Genomic DNA, 14,881 nt, shown 5'->3' with positions numbered 1-14,881 from the left:
TAATTTCTTTTTCGAAAGAAAGAAAGACATAACTTTTTTGTTATAAAAGATAAACACAAATTGTTTTTTGTTAAATAATCGTTAATTTCTGTATTTTATAAGTATCCTAAAAAAATATGCATTTTTTTATTCAGAAAAAGCTCATATTTATCAAATGTTCATGAACTGAGGAAAAAATGTTTATCAAAATTAAAAAAAATCCTCTATTTACAGTTTTATAAAATTTGGGTCACATAATCTCCCTGCAAAATGAAACAAATTGCCGTTTTGAAAAATAGGGGTCCATGAACTCGTTTTCAAATTAAATCAGTTTGAATGATAAAAATCAGTCGAAAAATGCATCTTTTCCCGATATGTCACAGTTTGACGTCGCGAAAATAACATTTTACGTTAGCAACGTCATTACCTCCCCTGTAACTGTATCGTATGCCCTTAAGGTCAAGGATCAGTAAATAAACTAGTCCATAGATTTTTTTAAAATTTAGAACTCAATTAGATATTGAAAATATACATCAGAAAATGTAAAAAAAAGTATATGTCACCGACTTCGTTTTCAAGAAAAATCCATTTTTAAAATGGTCCGAGAGGGTACTAAATTACATTGAATATATAGGGTAAATCTATATTTTTCTTCTACAATTTTTGGTTTCTGGTATAAATCACGCGAACCGCTCCATAGAATTTTTTTTTAAATTAATATTTTTTTCCTCTTTGTCTTACGAATTAGATGATATTAAAAAAAAATATGGTCACCGACTTCGTTTTCCCTGTAGAAGCGACGCAAACCCAACATTTTGGCAAAAAAAAAAACCCATCAAAATTCATGACGTCGTAATTTTTATTACATAACGTCAAGTTATCATGCAAATAATTTCCAACGTTCTTCGTGTTGATTATGCACGATGATTATGTGTTTCGTATTGATAGATTCTTTTTATCATAAGAGTCTGGATAATTATCATAAATTTTTATTTAGTATTGCAAAGATATTCTTTATTCTTTATATTTTAGCACCCCATTATACACTTTTTCTTTTTTTTTTTCTTTTTTGCATTTTATTCTGCAATTTTTGCCCATTATTCTGTATTCCGTAAACCCCAATCAGACCCTCTTTTATGGAACATTTTAAAAAGAAATTATACGTTGTAAAAAATGTGATACATGTATGTTCATTATCAATATACATATCTAAAACAATTACTAAATCAGACAAAAATACGTTGTAAGTACATGAACGCAAAAATGGTAAAAACTTAAAAATAGAAATCATCAGGGTTACTGTCTACAAATTGACACAATAAAAGATGTTATTGAAGCTATATTTTTTATGCCCCCCCCCCAACTACCCCTGTACGTCTGTCCGTCCGTCATTCCGTCTGGCCGCCCGTCCTTCCGTCCGTCTGTCCCCCTTAATAGTTTATAGTTATTCCGCAAAACATCTACAGTTTGAATCATAGAACGTACTTTGCTGTCTGTTTGCATGTGGTCAAGGTTTTGATCTTTATTAATAATTGCTCTAATGAGAGACAGCTGAACTTTGTCATTTTTAGGTAACGAATTCATAAATCTCTTAGACTATCTTGTAAGTCATCTGTTTACACTTTTTCTCCGTTCCGATATATGATTTGGCCACTTTTGAAAAAAACGGTTTTTTTTAGCAGCGGAGCATGTAATAGCTTGTGTTTTGGTACTATATCACGACAGAACACGCTGTCCATATACTGCTGCTTAACATCGCATATATAAACAAACATTATATCAATGATTTTACAAATTCTTGAAAGAGTGTCGTGTGGTTATTTATACATCTTCAAGTTAACAAGTAAAACACGCAGACAAACTGACATCTTTGTTAATATCTTTTTTGTTCTGTATAGAATTTATTGTATACAAGTCTATAAAAACGTTTTAAAAAGTTTACTTAATGGTTTTTGTTCCATAAGTGTACATATGTATGCTCGAAGTATATATAGAATCAATACATGATACACAACATGCGACAAATAAAAAGGGGGGGGTAGTAATGACAGGAAACTAAATTTAACTAAGGCTTTGATGGATGTAAACTTTAATAAAACTGGAAGTTACATAAGGGGAACAGGAAAATAAGAATATATTGCATCACTTACAACAACCTTTAAATTGACCAGTGATTTTTTTATTCATTACTGACCAGCAACACCGAGATAATCCAACGATTTTTAAGGGTCCATATGAACTGTGGACCTAAATGTTCTTTATCTTTAAATACAACGCTTATTCTGTAAAATCTTCAATTAACGATTTTGTAAATCGTTACATTTCTTAATTCTGTACATGGTCTACACTATTATATTAAATAATTTTTCATTTTCCGTTGTTATTCTTTATAATTTTGCAAACTTTTTTGTTCAGTTTTTGAATTTCGCCAGTATCCGTTATTCTGCAACTTCCTTTGAGATCTAATTATATGAGACAATAAATTAATGTGCTTCTCTCTCTGAATTTCGCTTTCTCTCAAGACATTGCACAGTCTTTGTAGTACAGTTTATTTTCCAGAAAATACATCGTGTAAAAACATTTCCGAGGAAACCAAATATACGGAGGTTGCGATATGACATAAAAACAGATGTACATATTTATTTTTAATATGCCTACAAAAATACCCCCCCCCCCCCCCAAAACCGAAAAAAAACCAAGAAAAAAACAATCGCACACAAGCTGAGACATGACTGGTAATATTGTGTTTTGTTATTTAGTCCATCTACACAAATGAGGGGGACCTTAAACGGGAATCCGGGATCGGGTGGTTTTAAGCACGGGATTTCGGTAGCGATCCTTTCTGTATCCGGCTATTCTTTTTTCGAATTTCGGGATGTCGGGATTGAAATTTCTATAAATTTGGAACATCGGGATTTCATGTTTTAAAGTCCGGGATTGCGGGATCAGGACCCCTGTCAACCCCCCTCCCGACAAATGCATATCATAAGATGTCTTTCCCTTTTTAATTTTTCTTTTGGCCTTTTGTTGTTGTCTGGTTGCTGTCTTATTGAAGTACTGACTACTTACGGGATTTACATTGTGACACTGTGCATATTTTTCAGTCGTTTTATACATAGTAGTACTATGATATGGAGGTGATCGATATAATCTCGTTCTCAACCTTCAAGTTTTATGAGTGAAATAGAACTGAGATCAGTTTGTATATTTGAGATGCTACTTTCAGCTAGGGTACATTTTTTTTATTCGGTTTATTTTTACCCATATATATATAAAAATTTCCTTTGAGAAGACAACCATACGAATCAATACTATTAGGATACTAAGCCATGTACAAATCTTCAAACCATATACTATAGACGGCGTTCATTTACTGTTACTTGACCTTAAGCTACACATTTTCTAAACGGTAAAAGCTAAAGTTGTAGCCGAAGGATGTGCTTTCTTCGTGCTCATGTGCCTGATAGTCAGTTGGGTTTTGGTGGTTGTTATTAAAATCAAGAGATTTTGAAGGGCACATTTGAACTTAATGTATGCCGTTAATATTATTTGTTTCAAATTAAAACAACTTTTTGACATTTTGATAATAAACTCTTCGATTTTTAAACGCATCTTTAGTGAGTAATCAACATTTTTGCATCATTTCAATATCAATTTTAAGTGTGCGTGTTGTGTTATTTGAAAAATGCTGTATTATTATTATAGGATCCAGTCCAGAATTCTGTACTGAAAGGATCAATAAATGACAAAGAAACGAAAAAGGACAAAAGAAAAAGGAAAAGAGAACTTATGAAAGAGGAAAAAATAAGACAGAAAAAAGCTAAAGAAGAGGAAAAGATTGTTAAAACACAATTCAAAGCAATCGAAAAGAATAACCAAAGACACAATAAGGATGTGAAGTCAAAATGGAAGAAGGAACAAAAGAGGAGAAAGCAGATGAAAAAGATGGGTGAAAAAGCAAATAGGATGTTGGAAAAAGGTATTTTTTTCATAAATATGTCCACTTTCTTCAGTCTTCTTCTGACTTAACGAGTTTTGATGGTTGTAGTTGCCGTAGATGTTAGTCTTTTCTAACTTCAACCAACCATTGCCAATGATGTATTAAATTCAATAAGAGAAATGTACAAATTTCTTATGCAATTATCATATTTCACAATTTTATGATATAATTTACAGAAATTAATTGTCCAATTCAGAATTCCATGTACATACAAGATTCATGAAAATTTTGTCTCACAGTTTGAAATTTATTTAGTATAACCCAATAGTTTCAATTAAAAGGGAGAAAAAAATAGACTAAATATGGGTAATAGGTAAATTTCGGATCAACACTACCACAGAGTGGTAGTACCCAGTATTACCCAGAGTGCACTGAGTTTAAAATATTTTATGAAAACATTAAAATTTCTACATCAATGTTAATCTTAACAGAAATGAAGAAGATCGAGAAAAAGAGAGTAAAGGACGAAAAGAAGAAAATATTCCAAGCTATTGATGTTGCTCAGGAAAAACCAAATGATTTAACAACAGTAAGAACAAATGAAGAAACAATGATAAACGAAGACGATAAAAAGAATAAAACTATTGATATTGATGGGGAACAACAAAATAGTTTCAGAAAAGTCAAAGCAAATGAAGAGACAGAGCATGACGAAGACGAAATGAAGAAAACGGATCAAACAATCGATGTTGAGAAAATCAAAACAGAGACAGATACAGAGAGAATCGAAGAACAGACAATCAGCTGTGATGGTATTGGAAAGAATGAAGTGAAAGAAAATTTCGAAAAAGATGCAAAAGACATTAAAACGAGTACCAACAATGCCGAAAAGAAAACCACATTTGTTGCAAGAATCAGTGGATTTTTACGATCCTTATTGTGTATCAAAGGGCAGAAGAAAAGCAAAGATGTGTGTTGATGAATTAGTTATTTTCTAATTTTTTTTTTTACGTTCTATTTTCTTATTAAAAAGCCGAAAATATGGTTATTTTGTTTATTTATAGACTTTAATTGAGCTTTAATCTAGCATTTTGTATCTGCTATTATACTCCTACTTCGATAGTGTGTGTCTCTTTTCTTTTTGCTGGTTTTTGTGTGTGCTTCATGCCAATCTTAAGAGTCAAAATCACTTCCCAAACTTAGTTGTGTGTTGATTGACATGTTTTATTCATCAAATGTTAACTTATTAATGTTTTAATTTTATGCCCCATTTATTATGCCCCATTTATGGGCATTATGTTTTCTGGTCTGTGCGTCGTTCGTTCGTCCGTTCGTTCCGCTTCAGGTTAAAGTTTTAGTTAAAGTTGTTGGTCGAGGAAGTTTTTGATGAAGTTGAAGTCTAATCAACTTGAAACGTAGAACACATGTTCTCTGTGATATGATCTTTCTAATTTAAATGCAAAATTAGAGATTTTCACCTATTTTCACGGTTCACTGAAGGCCGTTTCAATATACATTTAAAAAAGATTTGGTACGCATGATTGCCAATGAGACAACTCTTCCCAAGAGACCAAATGACAGAAATCATAATTAACAACAATCAGTCACCGTACTGCCTTCAACAATAAGCATAGTCTCATACCGCATATGCAGATATAAAAGGCCCCGAAATGACAGATTGGACGTGGCCGAGTATTTGTACATCCCACCAACAAAAAGACAGAAGTACAGGTCTGAGACTGTTTACTCAGTAACTGACAGCTAGTTCAAAGTCACTAAAAACTTTAATGACAAAATTATGCATCCACTGAAGACGAAACTATCAATCAGTACCATGAAATCCAGCATCCCATGGATCAAGTCAAGTTGTTGTAAAGAAAGTGAAAAGGGATTAATATAAGTTTTGAAACTTGTTTCCCAACCCACCGTATACATAGATATATTTAAAGATTAAACTAAAGAACGTTCTTAAGCCTACAAAAAAAATTATGAAAAAAATACCTGTAAGTTCTGCTACAAATTTAAAGGGAACATAAATAGGGGTTATCTGGTGAAGTATGCATGCAACCATCACCATGATGAAAGTACTAAGGTAGCAATACACAGTTAGAAGTTAAGTTTCGCATTATGGCCCCTGTGAATTTTTTGAATATGAAAGTTTTTGTACAATAAAATTGATTTTTAGATAATTGAAGAATAATATAGCCTTCTTAGTGGGTTTGTATGAACATTAAGATTGTTTTTAACATGTTTTATAGGCCATTTATATGATTGACAGTCCGCATTTTCCTATCCGTACCGTTCATAGGTCCATACATTATTGTAGTGTTTATCAACAAAGATTTTGCGCTCGATCTTTTCAATTCAATTTTATGGAAAAACGAGCAGATATTAAGCATATGATTTTTTTGGGACCACTTGATAGATATAAACCTATGGATTCAGGAAAGGTATTACTGTATAAATTGATTGAAATTTTCCTTTAGACCAAATTTTGGAGACTTTTGTGACATGTTCACCCCCCTTTTTTGCTATATTTTGTATCTAAGAAATGCAGATTGTTGCCATGGTTACACCCAAGAGGGATTATATTTCACCCTTATGACCATTAGAAATCAAATCTATGGAAGATTCTCTTTCTATAAGTATATACATGCATAACACACATATAAAGCCTTCTTTGTTAGACAGGAGGGGAAAGAGGGTGTTTAAAAATTATGAGTGTCAATTTTAAGGTTTTTTCCTAACTGTGTATTGCTACCTAAAGTCTACTAAATCACTGATGTACCCGGACTCAAACCAAAACTATTATTACCACATTGATCTGTGTCCACACTTGTTAGGAAATTAATTTTTATTTTTCGGCGTAGTTGCAGTTATAATTCTTCATGATGTAAAGAACATGGGAAGAGATTATGGGACCATAGAGATATGACAATAGCCAAATCTATGCTTATAGTCCATATTTTATAGTTTCCGGATTTTCACGATAAACCGATTTGACTCGAAAAGAGCCTCGCTGGACGTGGCCGGAAGTGGTATTTTCAACTATGGCTGACACCGACAAACTTGCCAATGAAGTCAAAACTATGACCCTGCAAAATGGTGAAAGCACTGCCCCTAATAATTCAAGTGATGATTTTATGAATGACTGGGGATTTCCACTGCCTGACCTATATAAGCTCTCCTTGAGATTTTACAAAGGTACAACGAATGGCAGCGGTAAACATGACTTCCCATCATTATTTTTATCACTCAAAGTTGCCGGTGGCATTATTTTATGAAACAAACAATGGACTTACTACTTTTATTTTAGTTCAGTAGTGTAACGTTTTGTTTTGAGTTCATCTTGATATCTAGGTAACAGTGCACTATTGTCTGGTTGCTACGTCATTTGTAGGGGTGGTCTCCTGATGTAATCTGGAATGATTGATGCTTCTCCATATTATATCTTATTTAGGAATGTGAACTGGGCTCCTTTTTTGGTGTGTTTCTAGGGTTGGCCAACCATGTGTCTGTAGGATGTTTTTTGCAATTCCTGGGGCCACAATTATAAATATTTCATTTTGCCCAAACCCGACCCATGATGACTGGGTGTGGATAGATAGGTAGGCAAATTCTTTTTTTTTTTATCAGAATTTGAATGAAAATATTAAAACAGTAAACATGGATCTTTTTTTCCATCAAACCTTTGTAGAGACTAGCAAAAGCCATGTGCATGGCCAACTTTGAACATGTTCAAAACAATCGTAGTGCGGTCGTGGTGAAATCAGGTCGTAATAGAGGCGTAGTGAAAGCGCATTGAGGTTGTGGTAGGATCACAAACGTCTCTGTACCAAAGTGCAGCAATGTCAACTGTTTGCCATTTTCACATGTTTTACTTCTTTATGTTTGTTAAATCAGAAGATAAAACCTGAGATCATCCAATATTGATTAACTGCGTCTCTTACAGGCTTTCTTTTACTCTTATTCACAGTTACTTTCAAATGCAAAGACTATGAACATTAAGTTTTATATGACGATGGAGCGGACACAAAAAAAATCAGAAAAAAAAAATTAGTTGAAAAAAGAATTTGAGTCGATGTTGTTTTTTTTTGGTCAGTCGTGTTTGGACAAACCAAGGCTTCCAAAAGGGTCATATATTCCGGACAATTGTATAATGTCCGGTAAAAGTCTGGCTAGGCAAAGCATGATACTGTCAACTACTTTTTAGTTTCAAGGCTTTTTCAGTCATTTTAACATTATTCACGATCTTTTTGACCCAACCTTTTGCCTTTAATTAAAGCCACACATTTCCAGTCATAAAATTGACATGATGATTAATTACTATCAAAACAACCCCTACTTCAATACTGTCTAATTTTAATCAAGGCTAATTAGTTGTTGGACAGCAGAAAACTACCTGTTCAGGTGACAGGTAAACTATTTTCAGTACCAGACATCCTATAAATTAATGGGTCTATTGACAATTATTTTCGTACGTTTCAGCAGTTTGTATCTAATTGATTGAGTCCAAAAGATTAAAATTATAATAAATACATTCATAAACATGATTTGATGAAATATTTAAAAAGGTTTTAAATGAAAAATCGTCAGAACTACGTTGTATGAACAAGAATACTTGTGCGCATGTGCACAGGTGGGAAATTTAATTATGCATCCTACATTTCTTCAAAACTGCTGAAATTATCATTGATACCTGTAGCTAACATTCAATTCAAGTATTTTGTTGAAGAAATAACATGGAAAGAGCTTCTTTACTCAGTCGTGCTGTGTAAAATGTACACAGAATTTAGGTATCCGTTTATGGTCCATGATTTACCATTGTCAAGTCAACATCCGGTTTTGGAAAATGTGACTTTAAAAACGAAAGTAAAGTTTTTGACTGTCATTTTGCACTAACAAAGAGTCTAAGGCAGATATGAGCACGCTTATGTGCACACTTTGAATGATGCACTGCCAATTTTAACAGTTTATGTCAGAACATCAAATTCATATCGTAAAGTTTAATATCGTCTTTTTCTAACCCTTAGACTGCTACGCGTGACTATTGTCGTTCCGATTTAGCAGTCCGCCACTGCTACGCGCGACTATTGTCGTTTACGTAACTTGTTTATTTATGCGGTTACCATGGACAGGGAGGTTTCCGTAATCATAAAAGGACAGCACTAACGACTTTAACGGGTTTTGATTGGTTAATAATCAACGGCGTTTCGAGTTTCTCTTGACTTTACAACAGTAATCATCAATAAAAACAAAAATATTTTGTTGTTGAAAAATGAGTCGTAATGGCGGATATTGACTGGAGTGACGACGAACAAATTAATGATTTTTTTAATGATGGCGATAGTGAAGATGATTTTGAGGGATTTGGTCCTGAAGATTTAGAAGATATAAATCATGATATACTTGCTAACTTGCCAATATTTGACTTTTCACCTGAGAATGACCGGGATTTCCCAGACGATCTCGGAAATGGATGGTCACGTCAGGACACTGATGTTTTAAATGCCCCGTTTACCGGAGAATCAAAACTTAACCATGTCATGCAAAGTAATGAACCGTTGGATTTCATGAAATTATTTATAACTGATGACTTTATTAATGAACTTGTTTTTCAAACTAATAAATATGCCGAGGTAAAAGCCAATGATGATGAAAGTTTGAAAGAAAATAGCCGGATAAAAAAATGGCAAGTTGTTACGCTAGATGAGATGAAGGTGTTTTTGTCATTAATAATAGCCATGGGACTTGTTAAAAAAAGTTATATCCAACAATATTGGTCAAACTCAGAAGTCATGGACACTCCTTTCTTCCGTAATTATATGAGTAGAGATAGATTTCTTGCTATCCACAGTAACTTGCACCTGGTGGATAACGAGAGACAGGTACAAAGGGGACACGTAGGGTTTGACCCTTTATTCAAAATTCGTCCGTTCATAACATTGATAATGGAGAGGTTTCCCGAAGTTTATACCCCTGAAAAGGAACTAAGTTTTGATGAGGGTACTTGTGGCTGGAAAGGCAATTTGAGATTCAAAGTGTACAATCCAGCAAAGCCGACAAAATTTGGTATAAAACTCTATGAAGTGTGCGAGGCTAGTAGCGGGTATTGTATTGGATTTGATGTGTATACTGGTTGTTCTGAAATTGGTGAACAGGCTGACCTTGTTCTGGGTGAGAACAACTGCAATATAACCACAAAAGTAGTTATTGGTTTAATGAGCCGCTGTGGACTGTTGGACAATGGTCACCATGTGTACATGGACAACTATTATGTGTCACCAGAACTTTTTACAGAACTTGAAGTATTAAATACTTATGCCTGTGGCACATTGAGAAAAAACCGCTTGGGGGTACCCGACGCCCTTAAAAAAACAAATCTGAAGCTGAAACGTGGTGAGGTTATATTTAGACGGAAGGAAGGTCTTCTCGCTGTCAAATTTCATGATAAGCGAGATGAACATATGCTTTCAACTATTCATCCCGCAACAGTCAGTGTTCTTAACAAAAATGATAGAAGGACAAACAATCCAATTGTCAAGCCAACATGTGTGGTAGACTACTGCTCTTACATGGGAGGAGTAGATCTATCTGATCAGATCAATCAATATTACTCGTGCCTACGTAAAACGAGCAAGTGGTATAAAAAACTCTTCTTTTACCTGTTGAACTTGTGCGTCATAAATTCATTTATCTTGTACAAGAAATATGCACCAGTAAACAAAACAAAGAAAGAGCATAACACTTTTAGAACATCAATAGTTACTGCTCTTATTCAGGAGGCTGTGACTGCTCCCCGACCACAAATTGAGATGGGTAGAAAAATCTTGGGAGAAAAACCAACGCGATTACTTGATCGTCATTTTCCTAATCATATACCTGCAAAGGTTGGAGCGAAACGTGCACATCCCGCTAGAGACTGTGTAGCTTGTAACTATAAAAAGTCTTTGAGACAAGCATGCAAAAGAAAGCAAACAATATTCTGGTGTCCTACATGCAAAGTTGCATTGTGTGTGCCTAATTGTTTCCAGGTGTACCACACGCGACAGAACTATCGCGCAATCCTCTTACCTGCAGGAGAAAATTCCTCGGACTCTGAATAAACAGTTAACTTACCTAGTATTACTGTTCTCTTGATCAGTAATTTTGATCATTAGTAACATTAATTAATTTTACAAAGTATTGTGTTATATTTATACTGTTTTATTTACATTTTAAAGTGTTATTTGTCCTTAACGAGTTTTTTCGACTTACCTGTGCCATACCTGCAGTATTACCTGTGACTTTTACAAGTTTTTTTGCAAAATATTTTTTGCCAAATATCTATACTTACAAATGTTCTTGTTTTACAAAGTTTTATGTTTATTGAATTGTTAAATTATATTAAATTATAAAACTTTACCTTTGTATACCTTTATTTGCACCTGCACAGGTAAAAAATAACTGAAAACACAAACAACCACAAGAAATGCAAAATTCAGAACCTAACAATGTTTTTTCATATAAGTTTTATTTATGTACAGTCAATATTCACAGAGATATACCAATTTAAAGTAAACAAGACAATTTCATAAAAATATCATTTTTTATTCAGCATTGCACAATAACACAATAGAAATCAATACAGCAGTCTAAGGGTTAATCTAATCTATACTATTAAACGAGAAGACCTCATTTTTGGTGTCGCTTCTCTTCTTTCCACAATAAATTAATCAACACGCCTCTGTGTCCTATAGGTACAGTGCATAGTCGCATTTGTCATCCATTCATATGATTATTCAGATTGAGTTATTTTAGGAGAAAACGAGAAAAAAGGCATCCGGGTATTGTCCCGTCATTGTACGAAATTTTAAGTCAGATTAGACTTCCGGTTTGCGTTTTTCTGTATACTTTGAACATACATATACTACGAATAAAGTGTATTTTCAGAATTTTATCTGCTATCATTTTCAAGTTTACTATCCACGGCAGTCACAGAGTTTATTAAATAGAGAGGGTCTGTATACTATATCAATGATCACCATGGATCGATTAGTAAACTTAGAATTGAAAGTAAAAACGCTTTATTTATATAGTAATGAATGTTCATAATATACAGATAAGCGCTAAAATTATTCATGTGAACTTTTGATACTTTTTCTGAAATTCTCCAGTCATTAAATCTTTTACAAAATTCATTGATTACAAAAAAAAAAGAAGATGTGGTATGATTGCCATGTTGAGACAACTCTCCACAAGAGACCAAATATAGGTTACCGTACGGCCGCCTTCAACAAAGAGCAAAGCCCATACCGCATACTCAGCTTCAAAAGGCCCCGAAATGACAATGTAAAACAATGCAAACGAGAAAACTAGCGGCCTTATTTATGTACAAAAAATGAACGAAAAACAAATATGTAACACATAAACAAACGACAACCACTGAATTACAGGCTCCTTACTTAAATAAATGTTCATAACATACTAAATGTATGTCCATATTGAAATTGATAGAAAACCAAAAATTGTGAACTTTGGAAATAAAGGTGGAGGGTAAAAAAAAACATTTTCCTGTCCCCAATAACCTATGACTTATGATACTTTTGCTGAAATTCTCCAGTCATTCTGTATTTAACAAAATTCTTCCAACAACACTTTACATACTGATGCTTTAAACTACGCTCTGAATGCCCGCGATTTCGCGGGTGTGTTCTAGTATGATATTATTACGTAAGTATTTCTGTATTGGCCTTGTTATTGGTCCGAGGCTTGCTGTATTGGCCTGAGGCGAAGCCGAAGGCCAATACAGCTGGCCTCGGACCAATAACAAGGCCAATACAGAAATACACGTAATAATATTTTTATTAATTAACTACAGTGTTACAATTTTTGTTTAATTTCATTTCAAAAGAGATAAATATTTTTACCTTGAAGTGGAACTATCCAAATCTCAGTTTGTTTCTTTTTATTAGATGCAATACATAATGATCTGGTGCTGTTTCCAGGTGTCTTCAGCATTTTCTCATCTGATGAATTTTTCTACCCTTTTCAGTCACTATAAAGTGTTACAACTTAAATTTAGACGCAACACATAAATAGTAATTGGAAAGGTACTGCCATTGCATGTGTTATGCAGAAACTAATTTAAAATCGATGTGAAATTATGAGGTCGTGAAGAAATGAACTTTGTGATAATCTACTCGTTCCCCAAGCCTGAAATAGTTCTATCGTCTGCTTTCAAAGTACCTTTTAAATGAATGTGACCGTCTTTCGCCTGAAATGTATGCCATACTGACATTTTCAGCATGTTTAAGATAACTAAATGACAACTGCGTCTTCAAAACAACTGTTTACTTTCAGTTTGTGTTTATCGTGTCTTTCGATGTAAATTCTAGAGACGTTCCGAAATCCTGCACTTGTGTCAACTCGGCCAATATAGAATAACTTGGCCAATACAGAAAAAAATCTATATTGGCCTAGTTATTCTGTATTGGCCCAGTTTACACGTTATATTGCATTGGCAGTTTTCATCATATTAAGTCCAATAACAGTGTAGTTAGTTAATAATGTCAATTATTGGGATGGCCATCTGATTTGTATCACAGTATGTATGTAAGCCCTCTCAAATTTGTTTCTTTTCTCATATATATGCATGATGATTTAGATTTAGTTATAAGTTGTAGAATGCTGGTTTTGTTTGATGTAGACCAATTGTTTAGTGTCTTTTATATATTGAGTGTGTCATTGGTTTACTATTTTATTTAGGTTATATCCACCTTTCCTGTTATTTACATTAATAAATATTAATAAAAACATGTGTTATTTATTCCAGAAAAAGATGGAAAGGCCATACATTTAACATATAAAGAAAAGCTGAGATTAGTAGCATATACAAAGCAGGCAGCCCATGGGAAATATCGCAATGATGTATCTCCAGATGTTGGATTCCTAGATGTTGTAGGCAATGATAGAAGGTAAGAACTTTATTCTTTCAGTGTGAAATCTTGAATTCACACTTTTCTAGTTTAAGCAATTTACAAGCTAACATGTACAAATGTACTTGCATTGAGTGCAGAATAGACAAAAAAGTAAAAGGCCTTACATATACATGTACAACATGTCAGGTCAGACAACTGGACTGATATTGTGATAATAAAATAATAACAACACAAGTTAGGTTAACAACGACTGAGATTACAAGCAAGTCCCAAAAATGAGGGTTTGGATAAGGTCTTACCAGATTATTCCAACTCATGGAGGCCTGTAGTTATCTCCAGACACGTTGGCTTCTTCCACCAATAGATACTGACTGCAATATAAAATAGCCAATAGTGCAAAAAACGACAATCAATCAATATTAGTCTTAAAAGCTTTGGCGGTGTCTGCTGTTACCCAGTTTTGTTCGTCTTAACACAGCATGATTTATATTAAGTTGCTTTTTCGCTTTACCAGTTCAGTTTTCTATAATTTAGCACCAGACTAAGTACAGATCCCAGTATGTGGTGAGTGTTCTCGTTGTTTTCTCCTGGACAACTGTAAGCTTCTCAATTCCCAGTTTGCTGTTGTATAAGTTTGTTGCATGGAGATTCAGACAAAGTTGCATTGAACTGTTTTGTTATAAAAAATCAGTCTTTTCAATGTAGTTCCAGTCCTTAAAATGGAATGTGCATATTATGATCTTTGTATGGTTAAGTTGTAATGTCATACATAGATTTAACTTGTTTCTTTTGCATTCAAATAGTTAATTTGTTATATTTCTGCAAGAAAATTTCTCTTTCCCAATTTGCATTTTTAAGAAATAAGACTGCTCTGCTTTTTTATGCAAAGAACTATTTAATGAAAAGAAGCTTGCATGTATGAATGATATAATTATTTAATATTGATAACCAAGGATTTTGTCATTTGTAACATTTTTAATTGATTTGATTTTGTAACACATGTTTGTTTTAATGTCTGATTAAATTCAGATTTTAGTTTGAA

At 33.5% G+C, this 14,881-nt stretch overlaps 2 protein-coding genes across 9 annotated transcripts in view; both read left to right on the top strand.

Moving 5' to 3' along the window:
- The window catches only part of LOC143069137 (uncharacterized), a 37,543-nt gene extending 32,582 nt beyond the window's left edge, over positions 1–4,961 (top strand). For all 4 annotated transcript variants that reach the window (XM_076243618.1, XM_076243619.1, XM_076243617.1 and 1 more), the window contains 2 exons: positions 3,685–3,958; positions 4,411–4,961. In XM_076243618.1, coding sequence (XP_076099733.1) covers positions 3,685–3,958; positions 4,411–4,898 — 762 coding nt within the window. In that variant the 3' untranslated portion in view covers positions 4,899–4,961. The remainder of the gene's footprint in view (positions 1–3,684; positions 3,959–4,410) is intronic.
- A 1,987-nt stretch (positions 4,962–6,948) lies between these two features.
- The window catches only part of LOC143069133 (Golgi resident protein GCP60-like), a 47,664-nt gene continuing 39,731 nt past the window's right edge, over positions 6,949–14,881 (top strand). The window contains exons 1-3 of one of the 5 annotated variants that reach the window (XM_076243610.1): positions 6,949–7,141; positions 13,734–13,875; positions 14,374–14,403. In XM_076243610.1, coding sequence (XP_076099725.1) covers positions 6,970–7,141; positions 13,734–13,875; positions 14,374–14,403 — 344 coding nt within the window. In that variant the 5' untranslated portion in view covers positions 6,949–6,969. The remainder of the gene's footprint in view (positions 7,142–13,733; positions 13,876–14,373; positions 14,404–14,881) is intronic. The other 4 variants (XM_076243612.1, XM_076243611.1, XM_076243614.1 and 1 more) reach the window with 4 other exon arrangements.

This window comes from Mytilus galloprovincialis, chromosome 3 (genome assembly GCF_965363235.1).
Source record: "Mytilus galloprovincialis chromosome 3, xbMytGall1.hap1.1, whole genome shotgun sequence".
Taxonomy (NCBI): domain Eukaryota; kingdom Metazoa; phylum Mollusca; class Bivalvia; order Mytilida; family Mytilidae; genus Mytilus; species Mytilus galloprovincialis.
This window is presented reverse-complemented; position numbering and strand designations above follow the sequence as displayed.